Below are 14,042 nucleotides of genomic sequence, written 5' to 3' on the forward strand. Positions count from 1 at the left end.
AATTCCTCCTGCTGAACTTGGTGTTGTTGTAATGCATCAACATCGCGCCAATTGGGGTCATTGTCGTTCAAAATGTCTGCTGAACACTCCTGTATGTTTCTGTTTTGTAGTGATTTACCCCTTTTACAGACGAGTTAGATGAATTCAATCAAGCCTACAGAAAAAACGTAATTTCCGGTTTCAAGCACGCTAACTTGCTTTTTAGCCCCCGAGGGCACGGAAGAAAAGCCGTTATTTCGATGATTACTTTGAACCTTCCTCGAGCTACAGACCAAGGATCGTGCCTTCGCACCGGCCACATATACCTGAGGAGGAGCTACCTCAGAAGATTAGGAAGCCTCACAAAATGGTACATTTTTTGTTTTCTCATTTTTGAAGCACAAATCAATGGGTCGTCCTCCTTGGCACGCAGCTGCCCACAACCCTGAGCGACGTATGTCTCAGGTGAATGCTGTGCGGCTCAGGAACGTTTTGAAACTCCCGAAAGCTCATAAATGGGTGTTCTATGAGTGGTTTTACTCTAACCTGGATAGGTAAGCCAGTTAGTGGACGTCAACAGGCTTCATCTATTAGACCACTGCTTCTGGGCGAGAATGACTTTCGTATCTGCTTGCGCGAAAATTTCCCAAACGTGAAGACACGAAACCTTTCAAGGGCTCACTGGTCTTTGTTACGGAGGCTCATGGGGAAACCCCGTCGGTGTTCCACCGCGTTCTTCGACGAGGAACGGAGATCGCTGAACGAAAAACGTGAAAAGATAAGAACCCTTCAAGCCACGCGCTCTGTCCAGCTTGAATACCTACGAGATCTACCGGATGACATGCATGTCCCTATGCCCCTCATTATTGGAACGAAGATCACAGCCAGGTTTGTAAACCTAATTTCACTTGTTTTTGTGTCCGCCCTATCGCCTACTCCCAATTTGAGATTTTGAACAATTTGTCCAATGGTTCGCATAGTTTTAAACGCTTCCCTCCCTCGCACATCGTGACATTTTCCCACCCTCACGGTCTGGGAGTGAAGTTTCGAACCTACTGGAAAAAGTACTTCGTTTCACTAGTGTTAGCAATACAGCCAAGGTGCACTCGGGCGCAATCCTCGATAGACTGCTAGGAAATAGATGCCTCCGAGAGGCCACATCACCCCTTTAGACAAACCGTTCACCATAGCAGTCGCTTCATTGGTTACTGCGTCGGTTTGGCTGTTGTGATAGGTCAACCTGTCTGCTGTTCCTCAGTAAAACCTAAATGGAATCATCCTCGACAATATGACAGCAGTGTTCAGTACTGATGCTTCGCTGCCGTTTTTTGGGATGTCCTATTATGAAGAAGAGGGTGAAGATGGACGAGAAAGGGACCTAGTATTAGCCTGTTACGATAATTCCAACGTGTCAACACCTCCAGACACTCAAACATCCAGACACACAAACAAATTGGCTAGAAACCGGCAACAAAAACGCCATTGGCGTCCATTATTAGCCACATCTTGCAGCGTCTCCAACTAGACGCAGTGGGTCCCCATCCTGGGAGGCCAGCAGCACCCAGACGTTTCGCAATTTCTTTCATATCTCTACCAGCTCAAGGGTTGGCCACCTCTCTGAATTGGACACGGAGAACAACTCTGTTCGCAAACAATGGTTCGGCTGGCGTAATACATGGCTTAATCAACGCAACTTCTGTTGCTGGACACATTCTATAGAAGTCTCCGTTGCACAACTGTCCATGGGGAGTAGTGAACGCGTGGAGCAGCTTCCACCCATCTGGTTTCGTGATCGATGAAATAATAAAACGAACCCTGGAATGTCTTCAATACCCCAGGATTCAAATAGCCTCTGACGAAAACCTTGCCCATCTGGAACACGCGAGCGTCGCTTTCTTCGTCGAAGAAAAGACAGGTGCCTCTAGATGAACATACCAAGGTCCTCTCGTCCATGGGTATGTACTCTGCACCCAAAAATGTAAGGTTCTGCCCCTGGACGTGCAGTCAATGAACACGGCGCTTTTAATCCATGGAAAGACGCCTGAAGTTGTGGAGCACTTTACTTATTTTGGAAGTTGCACCAGCTCTGACAGTAGTGTGACAGGTCAATGCACGGACCTGCAGGACCCGGGTCGCTTTTGCTAATTTGAGACACCTGTGGCATCAGAGTGGTGTATCCTTGAATCTCAAGGGACATGTGTATCAAGCTTCAGTAAGGGCTGTTTTGTTGTATGGCTGTGAGACATGTCCTGTTCGAGCAGCACAACTGCGACGTATTCAGGTATTCAACGTCCGTTGTCTTAAAGCCACATATCTGGGTTGGTGTCGGCGAATTCGTAACGAAGCAGTTGCATGTTTTTTCTCCCAACTCCATCCGAGTAAACTATCTTGTAAGAATGTGTAAATTGTCCAGCAGATATGGGGTTGTGTAAAGCATCGCCGTGAAAATCAGTACGTAAATTAGGCCCATTTTATTAAGTTTCGTCCACGCCTTATAAGAACCCCGGGACGAATTCCGGATTTCCAATGGTTCATGGTCCATCCAAGATGAACCATGTGAGGTATTACGTCTAATTTGGTGGGGAATAAATCAACCACATAGGACTCTAGATTTCCCTCTGATCCTTGGGGCAGTTTCTTCAAAGTGACCCAGTTGTTAATTCGTCATCATGACAGACACCGCCACCAATGGTTACGCCTATGTTCCAGTGCCGTACAGTCACAAAATGTATTTAATTATACTTTAAAGTGAAAAGACGATAAAATACAGGGTGACGGAGGGACGTGGTGCTAACTTATCTTAAGCATTGTGATGTACCTACGCCTTCAAGAATCCAGAAAGATACTCCACGAACAATGCTGACATCAGCTAGCCGCTATTTCTTGCATTGGCTCCCTTCATGTGAAAGTTGGACCTCACCGTGTTGTTTCGGGTTATGTGCCTCCGTGTCTTGTTGAGCATCACGGCGTGAGGAAACTTTCCGTGCGACACTCGTAGTCCCACACCAGCCTGATTAATGGTTAGAGGCTTTATGGCGTTCCAGGTTGGGGATTAGAAAATAGTTATGCACTGGTACTTCCCACTAAGCAACACTTGCTGCCTGCAGCATACATACAACAATACAACCATTACGGCACAGTGGGACACGCGACACTCGAGACTCAGTGGTACGCCTGTTTGCTACCACAAGTGGCGCAAATTAGCAAACTTGATTGGGACTTTTGAGACTCCTGCAGTGGCTTCATGGGACACACTTCCGTTAGAGCTAATACAGCTACCGTCATCATCATCATCATCAAAGACAGCAACATCAGTGCTGGCACTGATGCTTCAGTGCCGTAAAACCATAAGGTGTGTGTCATGGTTGTACGAGGGCTGGGATACTGCCAGGGCGCCCACACCTAGACAGGAGAACGATTAGGGTCCTCAACCAAAGCCTTTGGCTCGAAAGCCTAACCGCAAGGCAGCGGTGTTTTGCAGAGAAACGCAAATGCATTACGTTTTGCCTCCGTCTTCGAAGATGAGGACAATGTCATATACGTACTCCAAATCGACAAGGTTCTCATCAGCAACGATTTGACTGCCGAAGTTTGCAAGACCTTGCAGCGTTCACCTCTTTGTTTCATCCATGACGAAGTTACAGGAATAGGGGGTGAATATCCCTATCGCACACCATTTTTGCTGTGAAGCTTCCGTAGATTATTTCATGCACTCACTTCCAAAAGTATGTGAAAATAGGGATCGCATTAGTTTTACAAACTCCTGTGAAATCCCGCGTTGACTGGGTGTAGTTAGGAGCACTGACTAGTCGACAGACTCGCACATACCTTTGAAGTCAAAGAGCATCAAGACCGAGGGTCGTTTGCAAAATGCAGCTGCTCTAAGTCGTGGCAAAGCCTGAAGTTGTGATCGACGACAACTTACCGGCCAAAATCCTACTTGATGTTCACTAGTCAAGGATTCGCGTACCATTGTAAGACGACGAAGTATCAGTGACACCAGAAGCTTTGTTGCAGTGGCAGTCAAAACGACGTTCCGGTGGTTTTTACATTCACTGCGAGAGTCTTTTTGGAGATTGGCAACTATTACAGACTCACCTCAGTGGTCTAAGACAGTTTCTTTCTCCCAGCTAGATGCAAATAGACTAGAAAGACACCGGCTGAGAGATTACTGATGCTCTGTTCCAGAGCAGCTGGGATGTCGTCAGGATCAAGGGTCGCAGCTGATTGTTGATAGCCCTTGGCTCATTCCTTTAGTATCCGGTCCAGGTGTCTCGATGAGTATTGATTGGTCAGCTTGTAGATATCACTCCGGGTTCATTTGAACCCCGGATTAGAGGGGTTAGGACCAATTCAAGTGTATTGGATGGATTTTTGACTGAATTCTCGTCGACCCCTAGACGTGTACGAGATTACACTACTGTATAGTTTTCCGGGCACCTAGAATCAAAATAAGATTGAAGTAAAGTCATGAACAGGGGTGTTTCGTCTGTATCTGAGGCATTCAAATCTTCAAATCTCGTACCATGTGGCTTCATATATATCCCAAAAAAGATCACTGGACGGTGGGCTGCGCCACTCGTACGGCCCGTCATCATCTCTGCCACTAACAACCACAACTGGTTGATCTGCCAAAAGACCCAACTTAGCTTGCGCAAATGAAGGATATCGTTAGGAGCAAAACCAATCAGTACTGTACGGACCACCGGAACGATAACCAAGTAAACAGAAGTGTAGATGGCAACGGGACTACGGGGATGGAGGTGTACTAATGCCACAGACCAATCGATTAATGACTCTGGCGCGGTAAACGGTTAGCGAAATGTGGACGGCAGGTCAACGACGCAAAAGACTGATGCAAAAGGCAGGCTTCCTTACTACAGGTGTTGAACCCTCGTGGCTCACAGCCATAACTTATTAGTTGAGATCTGGTGCTACCTTCACTCGAATATCCTGAGATTCACACACCCTCCAACGTTAAGCAGAACAGTGTAGATAGAACCCAGCTGAAGAAACGCCATTAGGGTTGTATGAATACCCACTCGTCATTTCCAGCCAAGCATGGATGTGCTGTGGGGTTATGGCAATCATAGGATTTGAAGTGCCTGTAGATGCCTGGTCACTGAGGTATGAGAACCATAATCCTTATTTCACCCTTTTAGTCCATAGTCTCAGTCTATATTGCAGCAATGTTCAAAAAGCACGTAGACAGTTCTATAAACGCTGACCAAGCGACATGCACTAACTCCCTCCTGAAGGTTGGTCTATATGCCCGGTTAATCCACAGCTGGAATTCAGATATTTGTAAAACGTGCTGACCAAAATGACCATTTCTTGTTCCATACTTTCACCTTGTCACCCTAGGAATAATTCTGAATGCAATAAATCCAAACGTCTTACTGGTCACGTGACAGTTTTGAGTGAAAGAATAAGTGGAGCTACAGCTTACAAGTACAAGGTTTCTGAACTGAATAGAGAACTCATCTCTCATGTATGTTGAGCTTTGTCTTGTATTGTAGTGGCCAACATGGAGTGGATCCCCTTTACAACTTTGCGTTCCTAATCATTGAGTAGTTGTCCATCGTAGAATACTCATTCACGAATTACTGCCTTAAACCACTGACTTGTCGGGTGCAGATGGAAGCTAGTGCATCCACGGTTTACCACCGTATTAACAAGACTTACAAAATATTCTGTCCTTAGAGAGACGAGTGCGGCGTATGTCACGAAAGAGGCTGTCGAAAATGTAATATAGGTCTGTTTTAGTCCATGGCGGAGGCAGACTAGAAAGCTGTTTTTATGGTTTTCAGGGATACTATGTAAGGTTGTGTGCGACTTTCCACTAGTGGATGCTCATACTCAAATGTATTGATGTTAACTGATGGATTCAGTGGGTTTACTTTGGAATACACACTGTAAACATGCAATATTCTCAGGTAGTCCAACCTACCGAGTAACCAAGACGCTCGTTTTGAATTGAAAGTTATAGCAACTCGGTATAAACTCATTATATAATACTGAGTGGATTGCTCAGAACGTTCCTAAATGGTTCCGCATTCTCTTGCAATTTTTCATAACTAGATACACTTACGTTGGGTAGAGGCTGAAACGATCCATTCTCTCTGTGGCCTCTTTCCATGCGGATTGTTTATTCAACCGTCTTTCCTATTCTCTTGTAACCAGGGTTCGTTATCCTACCGATGGGTTATACACGGGAAAAGTGGACGCGATCGACTCTCTGAGGCATTGCTATCGTGTCACTTTTGACAAACCCACTCTGGGAACCCGGTCCATTCCTGATTATGAAGTTTTGAGTTTGTTTCCACAGGAGACAATTCCTCTGTCTGCTTACAAAACGCAGCATAAGGCTAGTCGTAATCTTTTCATGAGTCCTGCACGGTTACTTGCCCAATCTGCCCTTCAGGTTAGTTGGTCGTCTTACCATTTTATTTCATTTGCTTTTCGGGTTTTCGGCGTTCCGCCTACTCCACTTAAGAGCCAGACTTCCCGGAACTCAATTTTCCAATCACACTAGGAGAGTAGCAAACAGTTTACATCAAAACTGAACAATTTTTGTACCCCGATTCGGTCCTAGTGACTAGTTTATATTGTTTCTCAGTTAAAACTGAGTACCGACGATATGGACAATCGAGAATTGGGAGATCGATGCAACAAATATGTGGATCATGTGACGGATATCTCGGTTTGTTTAGTGTACTGTGTGCCACCAGTCGTAAGTGTTCACTAGAGGACTTGAGTAATGCTGACCAGTACGGCCGTTAAGTCGTAGTTGTTAAGTTGCAGGGAATCCAGGCTCACGCGTTTAAAATTAGGACAGTCGCGTTTTTAACCCATTTCTCACATGTTTTTGGTACATAACTGAGTGGGTGACTTACCGGGTTGCCAGTAGGCTGAAAGTCCGATGGAAATTCGTGCATTTCAAAGATTTCATGTTATCTGTTTCCCTGATTACGATGTAATTCTTTTGATACATTTGATGGTTCACGGTTGTACAGTGTACGGTGTCCTGTACCCTCACCGCAACAACTATTGACTGATTCCAAACAAACATGGTCTGCTCTTGTTCCAATGTTTTTTTGTCAAATTCTCACATTGTTTCACTAGAGTACCGTAAATCAGCCGACTTTAATGGGTTCTCGGTTTAAGTAGATCGCTAGAACACTTGATCACATTTGATTCACTAGCAGGGTTTTTCTGCTCTTGCTTTCTTCGTTCTTCTCCCAAAAGAGTAACGAAGATAAGGGTTTTTCTGCTCTTGCTTTCTTCGTTCTCTCAAAAGAGTAACGAAGATTAAAAAGAGAATGGTTCACTAATGCACAGATATGGGAACTGAAATCTATCATAGGATTATCCTAAGTTGCCTTTTATGCGGATGGTGGTCAAGCTATCGTCTGTTGAACTATTTTTTACCTGAGGGTCATTGCGGGGAAGCATTGGAAGACAAATCAAAAGCAGGTCGCAGCAACTTGCAGTTGTGGAAATCTATCGGAACTCAGAGGAATCATCACAGAGTGATACCGTTAAAACTACTAAGGCGAACTTTCCGGTACAATGGAATGATCTCTTGTTCTCTTGATTATTGTCCAAATTGTATGGAATGTGATTATAGCTACAAAGAGCTTTTCGCGGTAGATTTCCGTTATAATAAACAAAGATGATAACCGTTTACACGGAAAATGCTTGCTACGGAGTAATCGAATGTTACTGTTCTCATAACTGGATACGTAGTTTTCCAGGAGAATAGGTGGGCTATGGGAACACAATGTGTGGTATATGTGGAGTAGACAATGAACCGGGTTATTAGGTGGTTGAAGATAATACAGCTGCTCGTAACAACAATAATGATCGTTCAGCAGCAACACCCTTCTGGTGCCTAGCTGCCATGTCACTCGAAGAAAACACGAGGGCTGAGATACTGTGAGGCTGCCCAAATTTAGACAGGAGCAGTCGAGATGCAGATGCTGGGCTCGAACCAAGGATCCTCTAGTCAGTATATACTGCCGATGTATTGCTGTCAATGGTGATAATTATCCATTACGGCAGCAAAGAAACGACGGTTAACAGTCAAACATTTTTCCTTGCGGGTTTTGTTAAACAACAATCTGACGCCAAGTAGAACGTAAGGTTGGTGGAAATCCAGAGAATGCACTGACCAGATAAGCTCCAAGGGGGGCGAAATCGGTAATGAGCCTTCCAAGAGTTTTCACTGAATTTATGAGCAGTTTGTTTCGTCAAGAATCTGAATTCTGTTTCGTCGGTGGTTCAGATGGATCCTTGAGTAAAGCATTTGAAGAATTTTGCCTCCATGAGCTCGAGGTAACTCTGCTTAGCCATCAGTAGCAACCGAATTTGAACCATTGACGTTGTAGTGACAGTCTGAATTTCAGTCTCATTCACGGAGAATTGCATTCATTGGGGTCACGATGTAATTCACAGTATTTGATACAGTCCTTTATTCGGGATAATGTTTCAAAATTCCATTTCCAACGTATTCAATAATTTCCCGATTTTTGGATTCCTGTGATATGGGAAGATTTTACAGAATCCGTAGCTGGCCTGGTACTTGTTTCACCCTGTTTGGGGCTCTTCAATAAAACATACGTAGTATCCGAACGCTGTGACAGTTACTTCCCAACTTGGGCAGAAGCTGGGGAGTGAGCAAATTTCTAGCTCATATGCATGTAAAAGATATCTTCGTAATGGACACTTGAGATAGTCTTTGCACTGCAAATTATGCTGAGGAATATCAATCTTGTATCGAATACGAGGACACCGTCGTGTCTCCAGTTGCAGGGCACAATCCCACACGACTTGTATCTAAACACTATAAAAAAAGCGTTCAGCTGTAGCACCCTTCCGGTGCCTAGCTGCCATGCCACTCGAAGGAAGCACGAGGGCTGGGATACTGCCAGGTTGCCCAAGCCTAGACAGGGGAAGTCGAGTGGCGGAGGTCGGATTCGAACCGCGGACCTTCAGGTTAGTAATCCGCGCTCTAACCACTTCGTGCACAATCTTCCCACACTACTTGTATCTAAACACTATGAACATAGTTGAGTTTGCTAGTGCGTCAAAAATGCTGACAACACACATGTTCATCAGTTGTTACTCAAGTAGTTTTGTATCTCTTCGTCATACTTGCTGACAACACACGCACATGTTCAAGTAGTTTTGTATCTCTTCGTCATACTTCGCCTTCGATTCGCGTGGCTTTCGTCGCTAATCGAGTGGACACGTCGCTGCGCGGTTGATCGCGTACTACTACGTAACATTCCGCTTGCTTGCCGAAATTCGGTCCTTTTTGGGGAGTGGATACGTTTTACAAGTACTTATTCCTCTTTGAACCTTTTCTGGACTTTGTCCTGGCCTTCCTAGCTCGAGAAATCGTGAAGCTATTGGTCGAAGAGCCAGCAGTTTGACCCTGTCTTAGCTTCTCGATTACTCTTGTTTAAGTTCGGGCAACCTTATGCTTACTTCGGGTTACATGACAGCTATGCACCATCACTGAAATACTGTCACTTTTCACTCGTCTTCTAGGGCAAACGTCATCATATGCACCACCACAAGTTGTTGCAAGGCTATGGCGGATCTGCGGGACCTGGAGCTGCTGGAGATGTAGCCGTGCATGACTGCCCCTTGTGTCAGGCCGAGGCTTCTGGTACGGGGGGTGCGACCGTGAGGACCACAATATCATCTGGTTTCGGATCCAATTCCAACCTTCTATCGGCACCTCTAAAACTGCCTGCCATCAGCAGTGGAGATGTCGCCGCTTCGATGGGAAGTGCTGCATTGTCCCTCAACGAGCCGTCCTCTGGTGGACGCCTGTTGTTGAACGAAGCTGATATATATGGTGGATATCCAATGAAGTTCCTGGTCATGGTGGTAAGTAGCAAGTACTAGAAGTGTTTACTGTTAATGCTTGATTATGGCCTTATTCAACATCGCTTGCTACATACATATCACCTCTTTGTGAGTAGTAGTAGTTATAACAACTGGCGACAACCCGAACCCACGATGTCAATTTCGGCAGAGCAACTCCAATTAATTTTACAGCAACAACAGAAGCAGTTCGAAGAAGCACAACTGAGGCTTGTTGAATCTCTGATGTCGGTGAATGTGACAAAAACGGGTGAGCCTCCGTCTTCTTCAGAAGCACAACTGAGGTTGAATCTCTGATGCGCAGTATGTCGGTGAATGCGATAAAAAAGGGTGAGCCTCCGTCTTCTTCCGCAGATGCTGCTGCCTGCCAGATTACCGAATTCAATTTTGATGCTGAGTTTGGACGAACTTTCGAAAGTTGGTTCAGGAAATGTGAATACGGGTTTCAAACCAACTTTGCTCAGTTTGATGATGCATGGAAAGTTCGAATGTTGCTGCGGAAACTGGGGACAGCTGAACACGATCGGTTCACAAATTTCATACTCCCCAAACACCCTCGTGACCTTGGTTTCGCAGATGCTGTCAAAATTCTGGCCCAAATATTCGGTGAGCAAAGTTCCTTGTTCAATATTCGTTATCAGTGTCTCAAGATTACCAAAAGGGATACTGAGGATTTCATCACATATGCCGGTGTGGTCAACAGAGAATGCGAGCGCTTTCAGCTCAGCTCCATGACCGAGGATCAATTCAAGTGTCTCATCTTTGTGGCTGGTCTTCAATCACCACACGATGCAGATATTCGGACCCGGCTACTGAATCGAATTGAACAGGATCCAGAGTTGACGCTTCAGAAACTTACCACCGAATGCCAGCATCTTATCAATCTCAAGGCTGATGCTGCCATGATTGGACATTCCAAATTATCTCAGCCGGATATGGTATGCAAAGTAACTTCCAAAAGGAAGTCAAGTTCAAAACGAACTCCAAGAAAACCGCCCACACCCTGTTGGTTTTGTGAAGAATGGCACTATTCACGCCACTGTCCCTACCGGAACCACAGGTGCAGTAAGTGCAGTCGAAAGGGTCACAAAGAAGAATGCTGCAGAGACAACTTCAGGAGCTCGCGCAAACACCGACCCGACAAAAGGACGCAGGCAGAGGCTGTGACCGCCACATTCAGGATGAAATCACCTGGTCGACGTAAATTTGTCACATTATGTATCAATGGCACACCAGTTACTCTCCAACTGGATACAGGTTCTGACCTCACTCTGATTTCAAAACGAACCTGGAACGAAATTGGAAGGCCACCAGTGGAACCCACAAAGTGCATCGTTCGTAATGCATCTGGTGGAAGCCTCAAACTGACCGGGAAGCTGAACTGTTCCGTAACGTTCAAGGGAATTCATCTCAGTGGCACTTGTTACCTCACGAACTACACAGGCCTTGATCTCTTGGGCCTGGATTGGATTAATGAGCTTCAACTGTTGGATGAACCCCTCAATGCCGTTTGTGACGAAACAACTGCAAATGGCCCCGATACGTTCACGAGAACATCACGTCCTGACGATTTTGTGGTCGCTACAGTTACAGCCAAACCGGAGACCAGATGGAGCATACGCGACACAGCGACTATTCAGCTTCTGGCGTCCGGCAGCGGTAGCCCTCTCACCTCAGTGCAATTTGGTGAACCCTCCCAGCAGCCCGCAACGTTTCACCCGCGGTCTGAACCGTTCAGTTTACAGTCGCAGGTTCAGGCGGATCGTTCTACTGCTATCCGGAAAGTCAAGGAAGTGGGGCCGGCAGAAGGGACGCCACAACAGTCACACAGAGACCAGCCACCGATTCAAATATATGAGGAATGCTCTCCACGGTGGACGCAGGGTCGACGATGTCAAACACGAGGCACACGTAAGAACATCAGCACATCCGCGTCAAGTGAACCAACTTCAGGCAACAGACTGCGGTCTGGTGAGGGGACCACGTCGCATTGGAAACCGGACAGCCGTGACATACCTCCCAAGTGGAGGGTACCGGATTCCAGATCAGCATGCTGGCAGCCCCAGGGACGGACCGACGTGCGACAGAACCTCCATGAGTCATCACAGTGGAGTCCAAAGCAGCAGTCGGTTGGACAGCCCTCTCAAGGGGGAGGTGTTCGGGGGCCAGCCGTCCCTAATAACCGAACATCACATCAGTTGGATGCATGTGTCACGTGCAGGACACGGGCCAGACGTAGGCTTGCCCTGATTGGTCAGAATGCCAGCCAATCCGAGTCAAGCACCTTGACTCGACGGTTCTCGCCCCCTCACGGACATTCTGGCACGACCTTGTGGAACACTCTGTGACTACCCTATATATACACAGTTGTAGTGATTTTCCTTTGTCTCCATAAAGGGCTGTGTAGAGCTACCGTGCCTTTTGCTATACCATAGTGGGCGGAGCAGGAAGCCAAGGGACCGACACAGAGCTGCACGACCGTACAGCAAGATACAACAGTAGTTCAGCTCGTATCCCCGTGAAACAGCTTCCGTTGACCGATCTGTGTTTGTAGTGACTGAGTTATCATTCAGCTTCGGTGTGGTGTCTTTGATTTCCCTGCCCCGTGTTAAGATCGTTTTCTGATATCAGTGCACTTCACAGCTCCTTTACTCCTCTGTAACAAAACGGATCCCAGTTGTCCATATGGCATCTTTGGGAATGAAAGTCGGTCTAATTTGGTTGCTTTAACCTCATACTCGCTTCTCATCATCTGACAGTTATTTTTGATAAACTGCAGTATACGTTTAGTTCATCCCCCCCCCCACTTGACAGCCCACTGACAGTGCTGGATTTATGCACCAATTTACCAGCTCCCACCTGCAATGCACAGTTACCTACCCCTCCCCCCAAACCATCGGTGAACGAAACTGCGGCAGCTACAACCACTGTACGACGAGTACGCGGTTATTACAGCTGATGGTGATGAATTCATCGGTGTTTTTGTCAACCCAACTGCCGTTAGCAGACTTGCTGCGCTACATTTCACTCTCTTTTAATGATCCACAGACGAAACTCTCCAAAATTTTGGAAGTAAAGAAACGTTGTGTTGACGAGCTACAAGATCTGAATGATGAAGCGGAGCGCAAAGTGGGTATTTCGTTCATGTTCTCAGATTCATTTTACAGATCTCAAACAAAACTGATTTGTCGCTGGAGTTCCAGCACACCTATCTCACACTTGTCGTTCACTTGGAAAGATTGAACAAAGAACTGAACCAGTACTTGGCCCACGTCCTTCAGTATGCGAATGAGGTTTGTTTTTGAATTTGTCTTGAATTTGTCTTACGTGAGGCGGTTTGACATTATTAGTCAGGAGGTATTTCCATAGCGGTGAACAGTAACTAGTTAGTTTCTGAAGCGAGGTGACTCACTGGTTAGAGCGTGAAATCACTGACCGGAGAGTCCGTGGTCTGAATCCGACCTCCGCATCTCGACTTCTTCTAAACTTGGACAACCCGGCAGCATCCCAACCCGCGTGCTTACTTCGGGTGGCCCCTGGCAGCTAGGCACTGAAAGAGTCTGAAGAAATATTATTATTATTCTAGTGAGCTCAGTGGTTAAGGTGCTAGTCTATGAACCGGAAGGTTCGAACCCAATCTCTTTATCTCGACTGCTCCAGTCTACACTTGGACAACCTGGCGGCATCCCAGTCCTCGTGCCTCCTTCCGCTTGCAGTGCCAAAGGGCTGCTACACCTGAACGACTAGTTTCTGGTTACAGACTGTCCCAGTCGTTACAACTGACCGTACGTGAATGCATAGACTTGTCTTCCCTGGCGTCTTCCCGTGACACGTCCACACATTATCGTTCTGTCTTTCTAATAATTTCGTCAATACGTTGGTGGAATTTTTGTAGTTTCTGTCATTGTGTTCAGATTTCCAAGGGTCTATTGCGTGAGACCATTAGAACTTTCTCTTCTTTGAATGCAATCAAAATTGCTGTTATAGCGAGTGCTCATTTCCAGTTCTAATTCTTAGCAATTCTGAAGTACGACGAATGGTATTCGGGAGAAATAACTCACCCTCGATAGATGAACTGATCACACTGCACAGGTTGCGCTGGCTTGGCCACGTGCTGCGTATGCCAGTCGACCGACTTCCTCGAAGGGCTCTTTTCGCCCAACCAT

The 14,042-nt window shown here is 46.2% G+C and overlaps 2 protein-coding genes across 2 annotated transcripts in view; one reads left to right on the forward strand and one right to left on the reverse strand.

Annotated features, from left to right (window-relative positions):
* T265_08789 (hypothetical protein) overlaps positions 1 to 6,096 on the reverse strand; it is a gene marked incomplete at both ends in the record, with an annotated part of 16,053 nt that extends 9,957 nt beyond the window's left edge. The window contains 2 exons of the mRNA XM_009174689.1: positions 662 to 736; positions 6,071 to 6,096. Of these exons, the coding sequence (XP_009172953.1) occupies positions 662 to 736; positions 6,071 to 6,096 (101 nt within the window). The remainder of the gene's footprint in view (positions 1 to 661; positions 737 to 6,070) is intronic.
* The window catches only part of T265_08791 (hypothetical protein), a gene marked incomplete at both ends in the record, with an annotated part of 30,484 nt that continues 16,877 nt past the window's right edge, over positions 436 to 14,042 (forward strand). The window contains 8 exons of the mRNA XM_009174691.1: positions 436 to 533; positions 574 to 867; positions 6,163 to 6,403; positions 6,599 to 6,712; positions 9,535 to 9,879; positions 10,206 to 11,787; positions 12,884 to 13,005; positions 13,044 to 13,169. Of these exons, the coding sequence (XP_009172955.1) occupies positions 436 to 533; positions 574 to 867; positions 6,163 to 6,403; positions 6,599 to 6,712; positions 9,535 to 9,879; positions 10,206 to 11,787; positions 12,884 to 13,005; positions 13,044 to 13,169 (2,922 nt within the window). The remainder of the gene's footprint in view (positions 534 to 573; positions 868 to 6,162; positions 6,404 to 6,598; positions 6,713 to 9,534; positions 9,880 to 10,205; positions 11,788 to 12,883; positions 13,006 to 13,043; positions 13,170 to 14,042) is intronic.

This window comes from Opisthorchis viverrini, assembly GCF_000715545.1.
Source record: "Opisthorchis viverrini unplaced genomic scaffold opera_v5_241, whole genome shotgun sequence".
Lineage (NCBI taxonomy): Eukaryota > Metazoa > Platyhelminthes > Trematoda > Opisthorchiida > Opisthorchiidae > Opisthorchis > Opisthorchis viverrini.